This window comes from Varanus komodoensis, unplaced genomic scaffold (genome assembly GCF_004798865.1).
Source record: "Varanus komodoensis strain SLA01 unplaced genomic scaffold, ASM479886v1 scaffold33, whole genome shotgun sequence".
Lineage (NCBI taxonomy): Eukaryota > Metazoa > Chordata > Lepidosauria > Squamata > Varanidae > Varanus > Varanus komodoensis.
Genome location: NW_025335817.1, coordinates 10,662,867 through 10,682,238, shown reverse-complemented (window position 1 = coordinate 10,682,238; position 19,372 = coordinate 10,662,867). Strand labels below are relative to the sequence as shown.

The window sequence follows — 19,372 nt, the reverse complement described above, 5'->3', positions numbered from 1 at the left end:
TGCGGGTGAAGGAGGAGAGTGCAAAAGTTGGCTTGAAACTCAACATTAAGAAAACTAAGATCATGGCATCTGGTCCTCTCACTTCCTGGCAAATAGAAGGGGAAGAAATAGAGGTAGTGACAGATTTTATTTTCCTGGGCTCCAAGATCACCACAGACATGGACTGCAGCCAAGAAATTAAAAGACGCTTGCTCCTGGGGAGGAAAGCTATGGCAAATCTAGACAGCATACTAAAAAGCAAAGACATCACCCTGCCAAAAAAAGTGCATATAGTCAAGGCTATGGTTTTCCCAGTTGCAATGTATGGCTGTGAGAACTGGACCATAAGGAAAACTGAGCACTGAAGAATTACTGCCTTTGAAATATGGTGCTGGAGAAGACTCCTGAGAGTCTCTTGGATTGCAAAGAAAGGAAATCAACTGTGACTGCCCTTTACTGAAGATAAAACTCAAATACTTTGGCTACCTAATAAGAAGGAACAACTTACTGGAGAAGTCCCTGATGGTGCGAACAACTGACAGCAAAAGGAGAAGAGGACAGCAGAGTTTGAGGTGGCTAGACTGGGTGACTGGGGCAGTGGGTGTGAGCTTGGGTGGACTCTGAGGGATGGTGGAGGACAGGAGAGCCTGGAAGAATGTTGTCCATGGGAGTGTGATGGGTTGGGCATGACTCTAAACAACAACAAAGCAGGGTCAGTTCTGATATCACAAATACCAATCACCACCTTTTTTCAGAGTAAAAGTAAAAAACACACCTGTTTTTCCTCAGCTCATTATGTCTATACGTTGGCTCGTATCATATGCTGGCTCATTTTTTCCCAACACGGTTATATACTGCTTCTTACCTAGCATTGTTGCCATGCAGGCCCCACAGATCTAAGCCGAAGCGGCAGACAGCTAATATACTTCAGACCGCTCCTAGTGGCGGAGTTAACATGATGCTCTTCACTGCCCCTCAACTCACCACGGGGCCGTCAGTTCTGCTGCGCATTTTCTTAATATGCTCTTGGACCTGCTGCTGCCCTTTCCTCTTGCCATGTTTTGCCGCCATCCAGAGGCTGCGCTGGAATCCTGTCAGCCCTGAGGTCGCCATATGCATACTCATGGTGTCCAGAAAACGCATCTGGGAACCCTGAAATAATCATTTTAATTTCCACAGTCAAAGCAAGACCAGAAATAAGAGGGAGGTAGCCTGGAAGATCAAGAAGCATTACATATGTATTGCTATGCCAGGGCAGGTCAATTGAACAGCTAGTATACTATCCCAGCAACCAACAGAGATCAAGCAAATACTTTAGGAAGAATTGCAAGCAGGGAGGAGGGCAACAAGCAAACAGTTCAAAAGTTGACAGGTTTCATCAGATTAAATTCTTGCTATATGGTTTGTGTCCAAACTACATTCTACCTCCACCCTGATGTCTTGAAATCCTGGCTGCTACTCTTCCCCTGAACTGGAACAGAGAAAAGAAGAACAGCACATAACCGTCCCCTTACCTGTCCCTTTCCCCTTCAAGCTGCTTCACCAGTTCCTTTAACTTGGGTTCCCGGCGATGCAAATGTGGGCCACTAACTCTGGCCAGCAGAAAAGTATCAGATCTTGGAAATCTTAAGCATTTCTCTTCCTATTGCACTGCATCTCACTTGTAAAAGTAGCTTCTCATGGCACTTTTCCAAAGGATAAAGAGTAACAGAGGTTGACACAAGGCTGCAGCAGAACTGGAAGTTCTGGAGTTGAATCAAGTGAACAACCAGGAAAAAATGTTTTGTATGCAGCAGCAGATACAACCAGGGACGTTACAGACGCCACCCCCCCACCCCCAACAGTCATGGGGCTAGCCTTCACTGATAAAGTGCTTTCTGACAGAGATCTGGCCTGCGTGTCTATTGACTGGTATTTCTGACGAGAAATACTGACACTGCTGATATGCTGTCTTTTTATGACAAGCAGTTATGTGTATCTTGTTATTTTCTGGTGTGCCTTCCATTTTCCTAACACTTCTTGCAGCTATAATAATAAATAATTTTGCCACAAGCATCTATCCTTCAGGCCATTTGCTAGGTATGCAATTAGAAAGCAAGTGGAAGAAATGGACAGATGCGCCAAGCAGAATGACTTACCTGTACCAAGTACTGTTCTTTGATGTGCGCACGGTCAAAGGAGACATTGTGACCAACCACAAGCCTCTTTTGCCATTCCTGCTTGGCAAGACTGCTGCCTGTTTCCAGGGGGATGAGGTCTGAAAGAGTCAGCTTGCTGGACCAGGTGTACCGTTCCTGTAACAGCCTCTTGCTACACCATGAGTACCTAGGGAACAAATGAATTTACTTTCAAAATACTCACATCTATGAGCACTAAAGTACTCTTCTCAGTGCAAGACTGGGAACCAGAGCTCCTCTTCATTTTTAAGAATTTCATAGCAAGTTTCCAGCACAGGAATGAAAAACAAATTAAATACTGAGCATATCAGACAACTTCTCCTGGCTCTTGTAGTTTTATAGCAAGCTCAAATTTTTAGTTTCCATATAGCATGAAGTGCCTGATTCTCCCTAAACTTGAAACTAAGCAGGGTCGGGTCTGGTTAGAATCTGAATGGGTGACTTGAGTGCATGATTCAGTACAAGATACCACCCAAAGAACTTTGGCTATGGGCAGTATAGAAATGTATTATTATTATTATTATTATTATTATTATTATTATTATTATGTAACATAATAACAGCAATAACTTTTTACTTGCACTGCCTTAAGCATGCTGACTAGGAAGTAAGTCTTGTTAGAACACGTTTAAGACCACATGTGCTCCTATCACTTAAGTGTCTTCATATTTTAACTACTCCAGCAAACCAGATGTTTTAAATAGTTGCACTAGTATGATTAACGACTGGGCAAATTCACATAAGTAATTTTTTGCAGTAATAGCCAGTCAGCTCAGCAGCCTTGGAAACAGCTAAAGGAGAAAGCAAGAGCTAGTTTACATACACATATATGTGAGAGACACATATCTGCACAGAAATTCAAGAAGAACTTAGTAGCCCCATTGAAAGCCTCTGGCTAAATTTAAAGGGAGCAAAAAATAGGAACAACATAGTTGTTGGCATATATTACCGTCCACCCAGTCAAGAAGAGGACAAGGACGCAACCTTCGAAAGCAACTTGCCAGTATGTCCACAAATGATGCAGTCATCATGGGGGACTTCAATTTCCCTGATATTTGTTGGGAGACAAATTCTGCCAAGCATGGCCCCTCCAAGAGATTCCTGAGATCTGTTGCCCACAACTTTCTCTAGTAGAAAGTAGAGGAAGGCAGGAGAGGATCAGCTATCCTCAATTTAATACTAACTAACATGGGAACTCCAGGGGAAAGTGACCAAGTGATACTTGAATTCTCAATTATAAAGGAGACAAAGGGTAACTGGAGCCAAACAAGCCTCCAGGACTTCAAGAAAGCCAACTTTAATGAACTCAGAAAAATGATAAGCGAAGTGCCATGGCAACACACCCTTAAGGGGAAAGGAGTCCAAGAAGGATGGGGAATCTTGAAGAAGAAGATTCTCGAAGCACTACTATAAACATTTCCATCAAGAAAAAAGTGCAGAAGACAACAGAGGAAGCCCATGTGGCTCCACAAAAGGTTAGGTGACACCCTGAAAGGAAAAAAGAACATGTACAGGGAGTGGAAGCAGGGCCAGGCCATGAAAGACTACTCCTCACTCTGCACAAGAACCCACAGGGACACATTTCTCTTCCTATTGTTCCTCTATAAACAGAGGAACTCAGAAAGAAAAGATGGCAGTATGGAATTAAAGCTCCTTGGCACTGGTGCAGGAGTTAAAGGCAGAAATGAGCAGTGGTCTCTTGGAAAGACTAGGAATAGTGTTTGTCAAAGAGCTTTGAGGCGCTTCCTTTAGAAGCATCAGGGCACTGCCTGTGTGCCCTGTGAGTCCTGGCCATTGTCAGACTTTGCATACGGCTTGTAGGAACAAGAACTCAGCCCTACAGTTCAGTAGTAGAGTATATTTTTCACAAAGGAAGTCCCCATTTCAACCCATCATCTCCAAATAGGTCTGGAAAACCATCTGCCTGAAGCTGTGGTAACCACTGCTAGTCAGTGTAGGCAGCACTGGACTCGATGAACTGGATCCAGTATGAGGCAGCTTCCTATTCTCCCTTCCACGATGCCAAAGTTTTTGCCATTTTACCAGGCATTTGGTGAGACGGCCACTGCAAGTGTGGGGCAATGCCCTTCTTCCACGCACACTTCCACATCAAAAACCAAGGATCGCTCATCAGGGAAAGCTACAGCTTTCTTCTCCCCACTGGGTCCGTATTTTGTCCATCCCACTTCCCAAGCCCACTCCAAAGGCATTGGTGGGATCTCACACTGCAGAAGTTCCTTAGCAGCCTCCAGATATGGGAAGCTCTGCTTCTGTGCCAAAATGCGGAAGTGTTCATCTATGTTGGCCCCATACATATGGGGCAGCTGTAGCTCCACATCAGGAATGGTGGAAGTCTCTTTGCTCCATAAGTCATGCTTCTGCAAGTGTTCTATGCTCTTCTTGATGTCTTCATCTGAATACTCTACCCGAGCACCCCGGAAAATCTGTTCATGAAGGTTCTTGGAGAGCATCTGGATGCCTAGGGGATTCATGCGCTGCTCTCTGGAGACAGTGCCAGCATCTTGCAACTTTTCCTCCTGAACTACATGGCTGACAGAAGAACCTGAAGACCATCTCTGCAGTCTCCGTAAGATTAATGGACCTGCCGGTGGGATCTTCCACATCAAACATTTCATCTTCATCAGAAACGACCAACAAGGAGGACATACGAGCCTGCTCTTCTTGATAGTTCAGATCTATAATGGGAGCAAACAGGAGATGCAGAAGAAGTGGCAAGGTCAGTGTGGTATTGTTTCATCTACCTGTCCCAGTTGCTAAATACTCTGGTATCTCAGACACTGGTTAAGTCATATGGTGCCTAGACAGCATTCCAGACTTAGAAGACAGATGCCCAAATTAAAAACTCTCTTCAGCCACAAAGCTTGCTGAATTATCTTGGTCAAGTCAATATCCATCATTGAAATCCTAATATTGCTGAGAGCATTGGGGTGGGTAAAAACCACACCCACTCTTTGGAAGATGGACAGAATAAAATATGACAAATAATATGATCTAGGATTAGAATCTCTGGAAGTAATGGATCCTGTGAGACACCAGTTCAGAAACGCTAGTAAAATATTTCTAATTCCTAACTACCAGTATTCACGTTTCTAAATCCAAGATCACAATCTTTATACAAAGGAAAATTCCCAAATTTGAGTTGCAAAGCTTTAAGCATCAGTGACACCAAGAATTGTATTTTACCAGCTGGAGGACAACAATAAATAATTATTTATATTCAATTATTCATAAATCTTTGCACACACAAGCCTAATGGTTAGAACTCCTTGCCCATCACCTAAGCTTACAATGCTCAACCCCCCAAATCTCCAAAGTAGAGGCAGTGCCACAATCAACTTCTATCTCCCCAAGCTAAAGAGAACAAAAGACATCACCACAAAGGTTGCAACTTTCCAATTTCTCCATGGCTATTCTCGTATCGTCTCCCAGAAACAAAATCAGCAGTTAATCTTCCTGTCCAAATGCTTACTCTCCTCCCACAAATGAGTCCAGACGCTTTCCGAATGTACACAAATATATATGTTTGTCCACAGGCTGCTGCCACCCAGAAAATTTACCAATTCTTCCTCCCACGCCAAACTCCATTTACTCACTCTGCCAGCCCTCCCTATTAAAAGAAACTAATTATTCCCCTCCCACCACAAGAAGATAGCTGCAGGCTATCGCACCCCTTACCATAAAATGTGGTTTATTCCTCCTCTCCTCAAAACAGAAACAATGATGGTTCCTCTCTTCAAATCATGATCTCAAACAGCGCATTTACTGCAAAAAAATGCAAATAAAAATAGGCTATTCTCCCCGCCCCCTGCCACCACCCATTTACTACTTCTCATTTTCCCACCATCGAAACAGGTTGATAGATTATCTCCCTCCCCAAATGGCAGCGCTTTTTCCACTCCCAAAACTAACTAACAGTGCAATTCTATGCATGTCTAGCGAGGCAACATGGCTGGCTCCTGCTGGGAAGGGTAGGCTTTTCCTCTCTCAAAATTTGCACAGGATCGAACGATTATTTGATTTCTAAGTGCGTAGCAATACGCTGGGGAAAGCTTTTTTTAGCTTAAACGGGTAAGGAGGAACCTATGCAAGTTTAAATAGAGAAGCAAAGAGACGTGCTGGACGTGGTAGGGCTTTTTTTTGGTCTGTACTCTCATTGGTTCTTCTCCGCCCCCACTCAAGAAGGGATGCCCAAACTGTTTCCCCACCACCACGCACAAAATTTAACCCTCCTGCTTGCTTGCCAAGCCCTCCATGAAGCTCCTTTCCCTTCCTCCTATTGCCCAGAGAAACGAACGCTCGCTCCTCCCTCGCTGTCCTTCCTCCACCCTCAGAGCCGACTGACGACCACTCCTCGCATATCCACCTGACAATGAACGCCCCCCAGCACGTCTCCACTCAGTGAACTAGCCCCCTCCCCCCGCCACGATCGGTAGCAAGGCAAAGAACGACCCATACCTTTATCTTTCCTCCTTATGAAACCCACCCCCAACAGGAAATACTCGACCCTAGCAACGGTTCCCACGTGCTTCCCTCTGGCGGGCGAATCTTTTTGACGTCCTCATCGTAGTGGTCTCGCCCGGCGCGGGGGGTTGCATAACAGCTAAGGAAAGGGAAAATGTTCCCTCTTGAGTTCTGAAAATCCTCAGGCAGCAGCTGGGGGCAAAAAGAACTCGGAGAAGGAAAAAAGGTTGGAGAAAACCGGTTTTGGTTCCCCTTTCTCAGCTTCTACTCCCTCAGCTTCTATAAGAAATAGTATATTCCAACTCGGTTCAAACCCAGCTCAACTCCTTCGCTTTCCTATAGGTCGAGCGGAGAGTGTCTCGCAAGTGTGGCCGCGTGGCCTAATGGATAAGGCGTCTGACTTCGGATCAGAAGATTGCAGGTTCGAGTCCTGCCGCGGTCGCAGAATTGTAGCGCATACAGTAGAAGGTGTGTGCTTGTGTCTTTTGCAAGTGAGTTGCAAATTATTTTACCGATAAAAGATGTTCATCCTCCCACTGTGTTATTTTCTGTCAATTAAGAACACACCTATTATTTGCCACTGATATTGACAGGCTTCTCTTCTAGTATTGCCACTGTTTTCCCAAAGCACCAAACAATCTGGAAACTTCCTCTCAGACTGGATTCAGTGCCTTTTAAAAGCAGAAAAAACTGGCAGAAACTCAAGTAAGTGCAGGATTCCCTGCTTCCAAAGTAAGGAGGAATGTTGTCCATGGGGTTGTGATGTGTTGGGCACAACTTAGCGACTAAACAAAAACAAAAATTGGCTAGATGGCGCTGAAAGTCCCTTCTGACTCACTTTGTTCGATGTTTCTAACCTCAGTTTTTGGAGCTAAAGCCAGCCTTCTGGGGTTCCCCAGCTGCCCCTTCTTTTCCCCAACCCCCTTTGTGGTTTTCTGGTTTGTGGGCAGTCCCAATAGTCCCATTCTCATAGAATGAGTTGCTTTTCCTAAGCCTTTGTTACAAGCGATAGGAACTTTAAGCAAAATTAAAACTTGGGCCCCACTCAATCCCCAGTGGCATCTCCAAAATGGAATTTGGACCCAAAAGAGCTTGACTACCCCAGCATGCAGGCAAGCATGGTGACTCTTGTGCTATGGGTCTTTTCAACCGTTGCAGTGTTTACTCTGAGTTTGTAGAAGCGATCAATAGTGCCAAATTTGATCCCCAAAATAGGTTCAGCACCTTGGAATGCCATAGATAACTCTATGCACAAAAGAATCACTAGTTTCTCCTCACCACATGACTTCCATGGTCCCTTCCAATCTATGAAATGGGTGATTTTGGTGGCAGAATTCTGGATAGCAGTGAAGGGACAAACTGGGCATGTTGGGAATAGTAGCTTGCTTAATTTGGGGGCTGTTATTATTTCTAGGCTTAGTTGCAAAGTTAGCCATAGGAAAACTCATTGTGCCTGATGATTATGATTAAGAGGAATGGAATCCTTCATCCTGATTTATCATTCACATGAAGGTTGCTGGCTGGGCAGCCAACTGGTCTGGGCTTGATTAAAACTCCAACAAATACTCACACCAGACTGTACCTGTCCAGAAGTGACCTGAAATACCTGCATAGAAAGATGCAATCTACTTTATCAGGGCATGAGAACAGAAAACAAGAGCAGGAGCCTAGTGGGGTTTTTCTAACCAACATTTGATGAAAAGATACAGTCCATAAAATTGGCCAGTTGACACTGTCAACACCTTAGAGCCAGAGATTGGGCCCAGCTGTGTTATCCTACACAAGACCAGTCTTTGCTGTTCTCTTGGAATCTCCCCATTCTCTCCTTCATCAATAATAAGACAACTGCCACGTTTTCCTCCTGTGTTTATGGCCAACATCGATCCAGAAGTCTAGAATCTGAGGACATCTACACCAGCCTAGGGGAGGAGGGGAAATTAGACATAGGAAAAAGGTGCGCACCCATGGCAGCGCCCGCAACTGGGTTCTGTGATGCTCCACTTGCAGAGTTTTTCACGGATGAATCTGTTTTCCGCATTCCATGCACACCCGCTTAATCATCAGCTCCAGCCTCTTAGTGCTAAACAAGTACATAAAACAGGGCTGCATGAACTATACGCTACTCATGAGGAATCTCAGCAGAAATCTTATGCCTTAATGCCCATCACTCATTTTTTACAGAAGTTCATCCAGAATCCTTCCTGGTGCCCTTCAAACTCTTCCTTTTCTCTGGCACCATGCATCAAATTAATTGGCATATTATGGGAGCACGATTGCAGCTTTGCATGTTCTGTGCTTACTGAGGGCTGCACTACATGTCGCAAACAAACCCCCACCCCACTCCCTCCCTCCCAGGGGAACCTTCTCATATTTTAGTCCAGTTGAACTCAATGACGTTAGGTAGCCTTGGCTAACTTACCTCATTAATTTTGATGGGATTTAATGCCTGACTAGTGCCCTGGGGGCCCCATGTAATTTTAAGATCTCTGACATCTGAGAACTCCTTTTAGGTGGCCTTGGGTATTATTTCAGTTATGAAGCACCCAACTAACATTTCTCTTCCCCCTTGTCCCCAGCCCCCACCCCTTGCATGGCCACGGTTTCAACTTTCTTGTATTTATTTATTTATTTGTGACACTTACATGTCTCTAAACAAAGTAAGAGTGCTTTCAAACGACAACAAAATTGTTCTCAAGGCCCGTTCTGTTAATAATGATACTCCAAGCATGTGTGGCTTCTCACACTAACCTACTGAATCATAGGGCCATCATAACTATAGGAATCCATCAGTATTTGCTTCTGCAACCATCGCCTGTGGGTGTGGATCCCTGGACCTGCCACCCAACCCCCCCCCCCACACCCCAGTGGTGCCCTCTAGGGATCAAACTTGCAGTTGCAGGTCCAGCAAATCTGCCGGGGCACTTTTAATGGACAGACTGGGGTGCTTTGTAAACCACCCAGAGGGGAAAAAATGGCTTAAAGGCATGGTTGCATGGAGGATGGGAGCAGGGTGAGCAGCTGCGTAGCTACTGTGGCCGTTTGCTGAAAGCTCCTGTGCTGGCAGTGTTGATTGGGACCTGCTTGGCGGGTGAAGAGAGAAGACATGTTTCATTTGTGAAGAATTCCTCCTCTAGAAACCTTGGCAACTTGAGACTGTGATATGACAAGCTGCAAGACTGGGCCACTCCGGGCCCGGACCTTTGCCGGCTTCTGCTGCAGCCAAGGGAAACAGCAACATTTGTGCCTCCTGAACTGATGCCCCGTTGTCTTAAAAACCCACAGAACAACAGGCCCCTTTCCTGAAGTTTAACTTGGCAGTGGAGGGCCCTCTTCAGCAGCTCTTATCAGTGAAAAATGGTCACAGAGCCTTCCTTAAATCGCCCTGAACTTTCACAAGATACATTATTCCTTTAATTTTGTTTTCATACAATGGGAAGAATGCAGAATGGTGTTAGAAGTTACAATTTATCAGCATTACTTTTAACAAGAAACACCACCCCCATGAGAGAACTTATTTATTTATTTAAAAACTTTCTATGCCATCCATTACTAAAAAAGTCTCTGGACGGCTTACAAGGAAGGAAACCAAAAACAAAACGTATTGCTATTTATTGGCCCTCATCCAGCCCAGCAGCCCTGCCAGACACCGAATGAGGACTGACCTGTCCTGGGATTTCCTCCACCTGTGCTCCAGTCGTCTCCCAGCTTGCTTCATCACCCGCTGGGGTGATGCAGGAAACTGACTGCTACGACAATTGTGACAGGTGACCATTCATCCTCTGTCTGAAAACTTTTAGAGTCTGGACTACCATCTTTTGAAGCCATCGGTTCTACTGTTGAACAAACGGTCAGAAATGCTTCCTGATGCTTAGTCAAAGATCCCCTTTCTTGCAATATAAAAAGTCGAGGCCTACAATTGGAGCAACAGAAATCTTATTCATATTAATTCTTTGGTGCCTTTGTTCCTCCAACTGGATTTTTCCCCCAAACCCATTTTAAATGAAAATGGGTTTTGGAGGACAGCCCTGTCTTGCATTTAGGTTGCTCATAAAGAGCTTTTTCCAGGGTGCTATCAGCAATGCAATCACAGCAGGTGGCACTCGAGAGATGGGTCATTCCCAGTGATGGCACCCCAGCTCCACAATGCTCTCCTAAGATAAGCTAGCATGGAACCTCCCTTTTTATTTTGGCACCAAAGCCTTTGTTGCTACTGACTCCAAGTTTGTGAGGGTGCTTGGGCAAAACACCCGCAAAGGGCTCTTTCCCATGGTAACCCTACCTTCTCTCCACTATTGTCACCAGTTAATGTTGCTCTTCATTCTCTCATTGTTGCTGCTTGCTTGCCCGGCACACAGAAGAGCCCTGAGCCAGTAGGCCATGGCATCTCCGCCTCCTCCTTTCCACCATCGCCAAGAGGCAGAGTGAGAGGCAGACAAGCAGGCAGATTGCAGTGATGAAGAGCAGAAGCAACTCCCAGAAGCCACATGCCTTGCCCTTGGCAGGTGGCCAACCATACGTATTCCTGAGGATAGCCTGGGTCTTTTTCTTTAAAAAAAAAACCAACATCTTCCAAAATTTTAAAGTAGCTTGATCTTTGTCACTTGCTTTTGCTGTCTTTTTGTTTCTGTTTTAATTTTACAAGTTGCTTTTTCATGTTTTGTCATATTATTCTTTTATTATTTTAACCTACCCTAATATATTTGCAGAAAGATAAGACATGCATTCCAGAATAAACACTATGAACACACCAGTGATGATAATTGAATCTTAAGTTCTCACTCAGAACAGCTACACCAATGATTCTGTCACAGTATTCTGGTAATTTATACCCATAATTATTTAGAAATAGGTGAAAGGATGAGAAGTGTTTAAAAATTGCCTGGGCTGGCATATTGCCTGCTGTTCTGGAGACTTGCACCTGGGTCAAACCTTCCTGCTGGATGCTCTCCAAACTGTACCACCCCTTCCTCCTCCTGCATTTTGGACATGCTCCACTTTGGAATACGAATGTCTTCAGTGTTTCCAAGCCCACCTCATTCCAGGATAGTCGGGTGGCCATGAAGTGTCACATTGCAGAAAGAAACAGTCCATGCCTGTCAGAACACGCGTCTCCTGAGGTTTCTTTTAGTGCTCTCCCTGAACTCATGTAGCTGGTTTCCATTCTGCATCTGGGAATGTGCCCCCAGGCTTCTCCGAAAGTCCGAGACTTTGAATAATTTCAAAACACATTTAAAACCAATGGCAAAGATCATAACAATGAGGGAATAAAACAGCCTTGCCCAACTTGCAGCCTGTCAAATGTTTTAGATTGGAATTGCCACTCCCTTCAGAGTAGGAATAGAAGGGAGCTGTGTTTCTTCTACCTGGCACCTGCTCATCTTCTCTAGCCAGCATGGCCATGGCTGACTGGGGATGCTGGGAACTGTAGTCCAGAACAGCTGGAGGGTAGTGAGTTCAAAAAAAAAACTGGTACAATACATTCAGGGGGTATTTAAAATGCCAGCAATATAGTGGCTGCGGTTTTCTTTGCTTGCCCCCATGAGAGCTGCTCATGTGCTGCGTGATTTGCCTAATTCAATCTTCCACAACCTGGTGGTCTCCACAGGCATTTGGACTACAGCTCCCAGAATTCCCACCCCCCAGTGCCACTGACTGCAGTCCAAATGTGTCTGGAAGGCACGAGGTTGCAGGAGGCTGGTCTAATTGCCCTCATGGAGCCAGTGTCATCTGAACTCAGTAAGCTGGGTGGAAGGGGTATCTTTGCCAGGGACCATGGCTTGCTGTAAGGTTCTGGTGTAGTTGCAAAGCCATCCTCTACTGTGCACCTTGCCAGGTTCGAGTGACATTCAAAGCCATGTGCCGTGAGGAGAACTGGGCAAAGTGCCCTGTGCAGGATTGGTGTGCAGGGAGCACAGAAAAGAATCCTCCACAGCTTCTTTTCTGCAAGGGCATGCAAACCTGGCCAGTATGTTTCTACTTAAAGGCACCTTAATTTACATTTCTATTGCTGAGTGAGCCTGCGGCCAAGTGTGCCTTAAATTAAGGATGGCAAAAGGAAGCCAAAAGTAGCCCTGAATCTGATTTGCCCTATTTGCACTCGATTAGCTGGAGTATCCAGCTTCCTCCCAGCATTAACACCAGCTACAATACTGGTAAAATGTCTGTTTCTCCTTCCTAAGTTAGGCTGCTGAAGTCAAGGAAGTTTGGGAGGGGAGGAGTGTGGAAGAGGAGTAGGACTCTATGCCAAATTTTTGGACTGAGTGTGCCCTCGGTGCGTCTTGGTCCTTAAGTCTAGGTTTGCCTTTCTGAGCCGTGATCTCACAGTTGGTGGATCTCAGCACCTATCTAATTATGGTGTTTGAATGGCTTGTAATATTTCTATCAATGCTTTACATAAATGTACTAGCCATTTTATGGACTGCTTATATTTTGATGTACATTAGAAAAATATTTTGTGAAGAGCTTAGAGTTTTTTTACTATATTCAGATGCTCAGTAGTAATTAATCTATACAATAAAATAAAAATAATACCTCACACAAGCCTGTCCATCCTTGGCTTCCTATTCTGAGATGTGAAAATGGCAAGGAACATTTCAGCATTCTCTCTACAGAAAACAAAACTGCTTCACGAACAATATTCCTTCCTTTCACTACAATCTGCCTTTCATTCAAGGCAGTGCCAGGATCTCCTTGTATGGATTTCAGATTTCAGCTGTTCTATTTTTAACCATTCATGATAGCATTTATTGTTCTCTTATTAGATTGTGCCCTCCCTGAAAGGTGAAGGTCTTTTCAGCAGCAGGCAATCATGGCTGTCTTAGCAGAACAGGTGAAAGGCAAGAGGCTGTATTTTACCAAGGCAAGTGAACCGTGGAGGTAGCAGTGTGGATTGGACACCTGCCCACAAAATTCTGATTTTGAAAGCTGATAAAGTGAGAACTGGTGGGGAACAAAATGTAGCAAGGTGAGAGACCATTGTTCAGTGGAAAAGGTACTCCTTGACCCCCTTAATGGAAGCCCCAAAGACACTTTGCTTTCTTGCTTTCTCACAGGGGGAAAAATGGCTGATTATGTCAAAAGATTGACCTAAGCATTTGTCAGTTTCTGCAGATCAGAAGTGCTAAACCTCTTGCGAGAGGCATTTCAACCTTTAAGCATGGTGGGACAGCAGGAAGCCATACAAAGGTACTGGCAGCTGGAGAAAGATGTGGGGGTAGAAAGCAGGGCTTAGCTATCTTGAGAAGCCTGGAAAATCAGATTTGGCTCATGGGTGTGAGGCTCTGCACACCTGCTGTACACAAAGTCTGAACCTCTTTGGTTGGACTGTCTAAAACTGTGGCCCTGTAGCCACTTAACTTAGATGTACTAACTCCCACTGAACCCGAGGAGAGTCACTTCTGAATAGAGTTGTACCGGCATGGGTCATAAGCCTGCATCTGAAGTGGGCAAAGGTGGATTTCAGGTTTGCTTAATCTAATCTACATTCTGGTACCAGAATGTGGAAAATCACCAACAGGAGGGAGCCTAGTGCAAAAAACAGCTTGGAGGAGAGGATAGACTCAAGGGCTGAATGGTGGCCCATAGGCAGGAGCTAATGGCCAGGAGAAGCTGCATGCCCACAAGCACCAATGGACCTTTTCGGGCTAGTATGCAGTGCTGTTGGGCACTCAGGAGCCAAAAACAGCATGGCCATGTGTCCCACTGTACTTAACACAGTCCTCCATTTGAAGCTATTCTCTGCTGGCAGGGCTCTCTGTTCCAAGTTCAGTTTATGGATGCAAAACTGTAAGACGCCAGGAATGCCGGGGCCCTGAAGCCACCCTTCATTGGGCAGGCAGGCACACGAGTCCCCTTGTGACCATCTCATACACCAGAGTGAGATCATCTTCTTGCAGTTCTATGTGTAGTATTAAATACACATCATCATCATCTATGGACTAAATCTGCATATTTAATTGCTCTGCAAATCTGCACCTTCCTGCCTGCCTGCCTGCCTGCCTGCCTGCCTTCTTCTCTGATGAATGATGCCTTCTTCGGCAATGCACAAAAGCCTGCTGCCTCCCCTTTGTGTGTTTTCTTAAATTCCACAAGGGCTGTCTAAAGACATTTTGCAGCCTGAGAGGAAGGTCGAGGTACTCCACATTCCATGGAAAAAGCCAACCAAACTGGCAGCTGTATTCTTCAGTGCAGCAACAGAGAAGTGTTCCTGTGAGCAATAGGCACACTGAAGAGAAACAAGGCAACTTCATGACTCATATCACAAAATGCAGGGAATTTGCAAATTCAGTCCCAAGTCACTACATAGCACAGAATGGGTTAAATGCAGCTGGTTTGCAAGCTACATTTTAACTTTTTAGCATTCCATTGTGGCTATGAAGTGCTAAAATGAGGCTTTTTGCAGTGTGTAGTAAAAAGCACCATCTCTTTAAATTATATATATTTCCTGCTGCCACAAAATGTGGTGGTGCAGCAGGGGCCTCATGGGGCCAGTATCCACCTATAGGGCCTGGCTTCATCCCTGAAGGTGTGCTGGGGAGATAGGAGAGCGGAAAATTCAGCAAAGTGGCCTGAAATGTTTCTGAGAGGGTCGGGCTCTGGCCTTCCCGAGGCTAAAGTTTTCCTGATTGGAAAGCAGATTAGCTGGTTCTCAGTGTACAAGCCCTCAAATTGGCATGAGAGCAACAGAGCGTGGGAAAGCTTGAAGAACACCAGGACGCTGGGCTGACCGGAACAGTTTTTCTGTGTGCCACAAGTCCTGCTGGGTGCCATTCTCTCTTCTCCCCGTATTAAATATATCCCGTGTCAGATGCAGAAGACCCGTCTTCCTTATCATGGTTGCATCACTTAGGAGGGGAAGCAGAATATTAAGCAGGAATATAAAGCCCTGACCACTGAGCTGTGTAAGTTTTTCTGCCCCACAGAAAAAAACACTTTCTGCAGGCTCTTTAGCACAGGATGTCCTGCTGGTTTCTTGCGAACATGCTTGGAGAAATTGAACGTACCACGCTGCCATTCACAGAGTTTCCGCCCAACCTACCTCACAGGGTTGTTGTTGTGGGGATAAGATGGAGGAGGGGAATGATGTAAGCTGCTTTGAGCCCTTTGTAGGAAAAAAGGCAGGATATAAATCGAAAAATAAATAAATAAATAAATAAATAGAATATGTAGGGCAGCCACTTTTTTGCATATGGTTCCTGTTGTTTTGATGTAAGAAATTCTGGCCCATGGACTGTTTATAGCTTGCAGGGGCTCCCTGTCAAACCTGTGGAGTCTGGGGTAAGATCCTTCTACAGGGACCATGTGTTCCCCTCAATCTACGCCAATACCAGAAGATTTGGATTTGGGAAGAGGACAAGGAGAGGAATGTCCCTGTTATGAGCATTTTGAAATTGGAGACAATGAGAGGATTTCCCTTTGGCAAGTGCTAGCCATACATACTTCACTTATTATCCTTCACGTTACCGACTCACGGCAGGGGAAAAGTGATGCCCCTAGTATCATTTGGCCTATGGAGGGCTTCATCCAGTCTTCCGCCCAAAAACAGCTTCCCAAGTCTACTTTAAGAGCTGCTCCATGCTGGCCTGCAGAGCTGCCCAGAAGGTTTATGGGACCTAGAGCAGGTACAAATGTTGCAGGTCTCCCAGAAGAACTCACAAATTTGTGCACAAAGCTGGGACTTGCATGGGAACCTTCTTGTATGCATAGGCCACATACAAGAAGCAAGAATTGCCTGCATAGCTCTTCCTTACCCTGGAACAAGTTGATTTTTCATAGCAAAGGCAGATTGGCAGTGCAGAGGGACGGAGAAAGTGATATATGCAGAGTGCTTTGACTACACGGCAGTATAGTATGCAGAAACTCACCACTGGCTAGATTTTTCCTTGTCCGAATGGCCACCATAGTTTAACACCCTGGAGCCATAGCAGGAGCCAGGTTGGGCATCTGGTTCCAGAAAGGGGGATATTAGTAAAACAATGCTCTTTGTGTAATCAACATCTCGTGATGGCCTCGAGCTAACATTCAAAGAACCAGCAAGAACTGCTTAGCATCACTCTGAAAGTTGCAATATGCTTTGTTAATCATAGGGAGTAGACTAGGCCAGGCTGGTGTAAATAACAGGGTGATAAGGGTTAGACACAGGAGAAGAAAGGACCCTTTGAAGTAGGCAGTGGAGCAATGTATCAAATGTGTATTAGGTGACCTGATTGCTTACGTAGACATATAATGCTTGTTTTGGGGGACAATTAACCAGACACGACTTTGGGCACACACCCCTTGTCCCTGCTTTCGTCAGTGTACACTTTGCACTCTAGACTCTTGATTGGCTTGCAAGTCTAGGATCCTCTCAGGTTGTCTGCCTGTTGGGTAATGGGGGCCGGGAATCCGGCAAAAATAGGAATGAAATATTTTCCCTAATAATAAAGTAGCACTTTAAAATTTGGTACATACGGAGATTTGCCAACTGGTTAATTACACTTGCCTTTCCTGATTCCTCTCAGCCCAATGCCAGCACAGCCAGTAGTGAGATCCTGGAGGCACCAGGATCCTGAAGGCTGCCAAGATGAATGGCAATTTAAAAGGCTGCCTGGATCATTCCAGTCATGGACACAATGGACAAAATGTTAACAAACAAAATAAAAGTGGCAATGGTGGTGATGACCAGGAGTATCTCTGAAGTTAGCCTTTGGACCGAAGGGTGAGGGGGTTCCACTCCTGATCTAAGCATACACAGAATATTTTCTTCCTTGCTGCTACTTGCAGCCTCCACAGAAACCAGCAGGTCATGTAAAACAGGGTGAGCATCCTCAGCCTTGCTGGAACCACATGACTTGACAAACTGAAGCCTGGTGTAAAAGACATACACTTAGAATTAAAGATTTCAGCAGGGCCTTATAGCGTTTTTGTGAGCCGCCCCAAGGCTTCGGCGAATGGGGAGGCATAGAAGCTTTCTAAATAAATAAATAAATAAATAAATAAATAATAAAAAGACCTGCTCTTGATAGGGATTACAAAGTGCTAGAACTGGATTCTTGATATAGATCAACAGAGCTGCCTGCATTTATGGCTTTCCTTGGGAATGTAGCTACAGGCATTGTTAATGAGAAGTTTCATTTCAAAATTTACCACTATGCCAGTGTCCCTAGAAGGAATAGCAAATGTTGTTGTTGCTAGTCTCAAAGTCATGCCTGACCCATCGCGACCCCATGGACAACATTCCTGCAGGCCTTCCTGTCCTCCACCATCCCCCAGAGTCCACTTAAGCCCACGCCGACTGCCTCAGTGACTCCATCCAGCCACTTCATCCTCTGCCGTCCCCTCCTTCTTTTGCCATCAATTGTTCCCAGCATTAGGCTCTTCTCCAGGGAGTCCTTCCTTCTCATTAGGTGGCCAAAGTACTTGAGTTTCATCTTCAGTATCTGGCCTTCTAAAGAGCAGTCAGGGTTGCTCTCCTCCAGGACTGACCGGTTTGATCACCTTGCGGTCAAGGGACTCTCAGGCACCACAGTTCAAAGGCCTAAATCCTTTGGCACTCAGCCTTCCTTATGGTCAAGCTTTCACAGGATTACAGAGTACATTGTAAAGCCATGAGATTTTGGACAGTGAAACTTGCAAAATGCGTGTCACTCTTAGTTGTCACACACAGATGAAGGATGCAAGAACCAGGGATTTTGAAGCTCAACAAACTTCTCCCCTCTGAAGCTTGACTCAGCTTGTCCCCGTTCTCATGTGTAGCTTCCTTTATTTTATTTTATTTTTTTTGTCTGGAAAGCTGTGCTTGTTGAATGTGAGAGGTATGTGTTTCAATGCACATTTTCCCAAAGTGCATACTTTCTTGCCTCAACTAAAGTGAGAAAATGTGTTGTTTCAAAAATGTGTATTTCCCTTCAAATATGTATTTTTCGAACAGAAAGTTTGGGAGTTCAAGGAACATGCAATTTTTAAAAAAATATTTTCATGTTCAGCATTGTGAACAAGAAAATTTGGGATGATTGACATGCATAGACACCTAACAGAAGTCTTGTGGCACCTTAAAGATTAACAGATTCCTTGCAGCGGATGGTCTTTCTTGGATTCACACTCACTTAATCAAATAGGTAGAGTGCATCCTCAGTTGGCTGATATGTGTATCAGTACAAAGAAGAGGGAGGGGCAGAAGGGAAAAGAAAAAGTGAGGCCAAAAGGGCATGAAATAAATGAGGTACAGCCCATGACATTTCTATGCAAATATTTACAAGATAAGCACTGTGGATACATTAGTGCACAATTCTTAGCGCTGACCCTGCAGAAGCCCCATGACCAGCACAACATAAGCCACTGTATACTCCAGAGATCTCAGTCTCCTCCTGGCTTATCAGGCTTCACTCTTGCCTGGCTCAAAATGCTGAGATCCAGAATGTGGAACCTGTTGGGCCTGGAAGCTGAGTGCAGAATCTTTCCCTCTGTGATGCTGAGTGCATGGAACGCATTCAGCTTCTTAAGCAGGTCTGAGGCATCTGTCACACCTCTTTCTCCATAGCTGGTACAGGAGTGTTTGCAGGTCAATGAAACTAGCTCCAAAGACGTCCCTGGTTTCTGCTGTTCCTGGACTGCTGGGATGACTGACAGCTGCACCGTCACACCCACACCTCCCAGGACTGCATAAAATGCATCGTCTGCCCTCAGCGCTCGGGACTGCCACTTTGCACTTCCCGCTATCTCCACTGACCTGGCAGTAGGCGAGTGACAACAGTCCA

The 19,372-nt window shown here is 45.1% G+C and overlaps 1 protein-coding gene and 1 non-coding gene across 4 annotated transcripts in view; one reads left to right on the top strand and one right to left on the bottom strand.

Annotated features, from left to right (window-relative positions):
- Positions 1–6,711, bottom strand: part of POLG (DNA polymerase gamma, catalytic subunit) — a 26,334-nt gene extending 19,623 nt beyond the window's left edge. Inside the window, exons 1-5 of one of the 3 annotated variants that reach the window (XM_044438709.1) lie at positions 6,633–6,711; positions 5,853–5,939; positions 4,200–4,852; positions 2,118–2,304; positions 964–1,131 (exon numbers count right to left, since the gene is read on the bottom strand). In XM_044438709.1, the coding sequence (XP_044294644.1) occupies positions 964–1,131; positions 2,118–2,304; positions 4,200–4,798 (954 nt within the window). In that variant the 5' untranslated portion in view covers positions 4,799–4,852; positions 5,853–5,939; positions 6,633–6,711. Of the gene's footprint in view, positions 1–963; positions 1,132–2,117; positions 2,305–4,199; positions 4,853–5,551; positions 5,766–5,852; positions 5,940–6,392; positions 6,414–6,632 lie in introns of those variants that run through there. The other 2 variants (XM_044438710.1, XM_044438711.1) reach the window with 2 other exon arrangements.
- A 296-nt stretch (positions 6,712–7,007) lies between these two features.
- On the top strand, positions 7,008–7,080 carry TRNAR-UCG. Its single transcript has one exon. It is a non-coding gene; the product is annotated as a tRNA-Arg (tRNA).
- Positions 7,081–19,372: the final 12,292 nt, after the last annotated feature.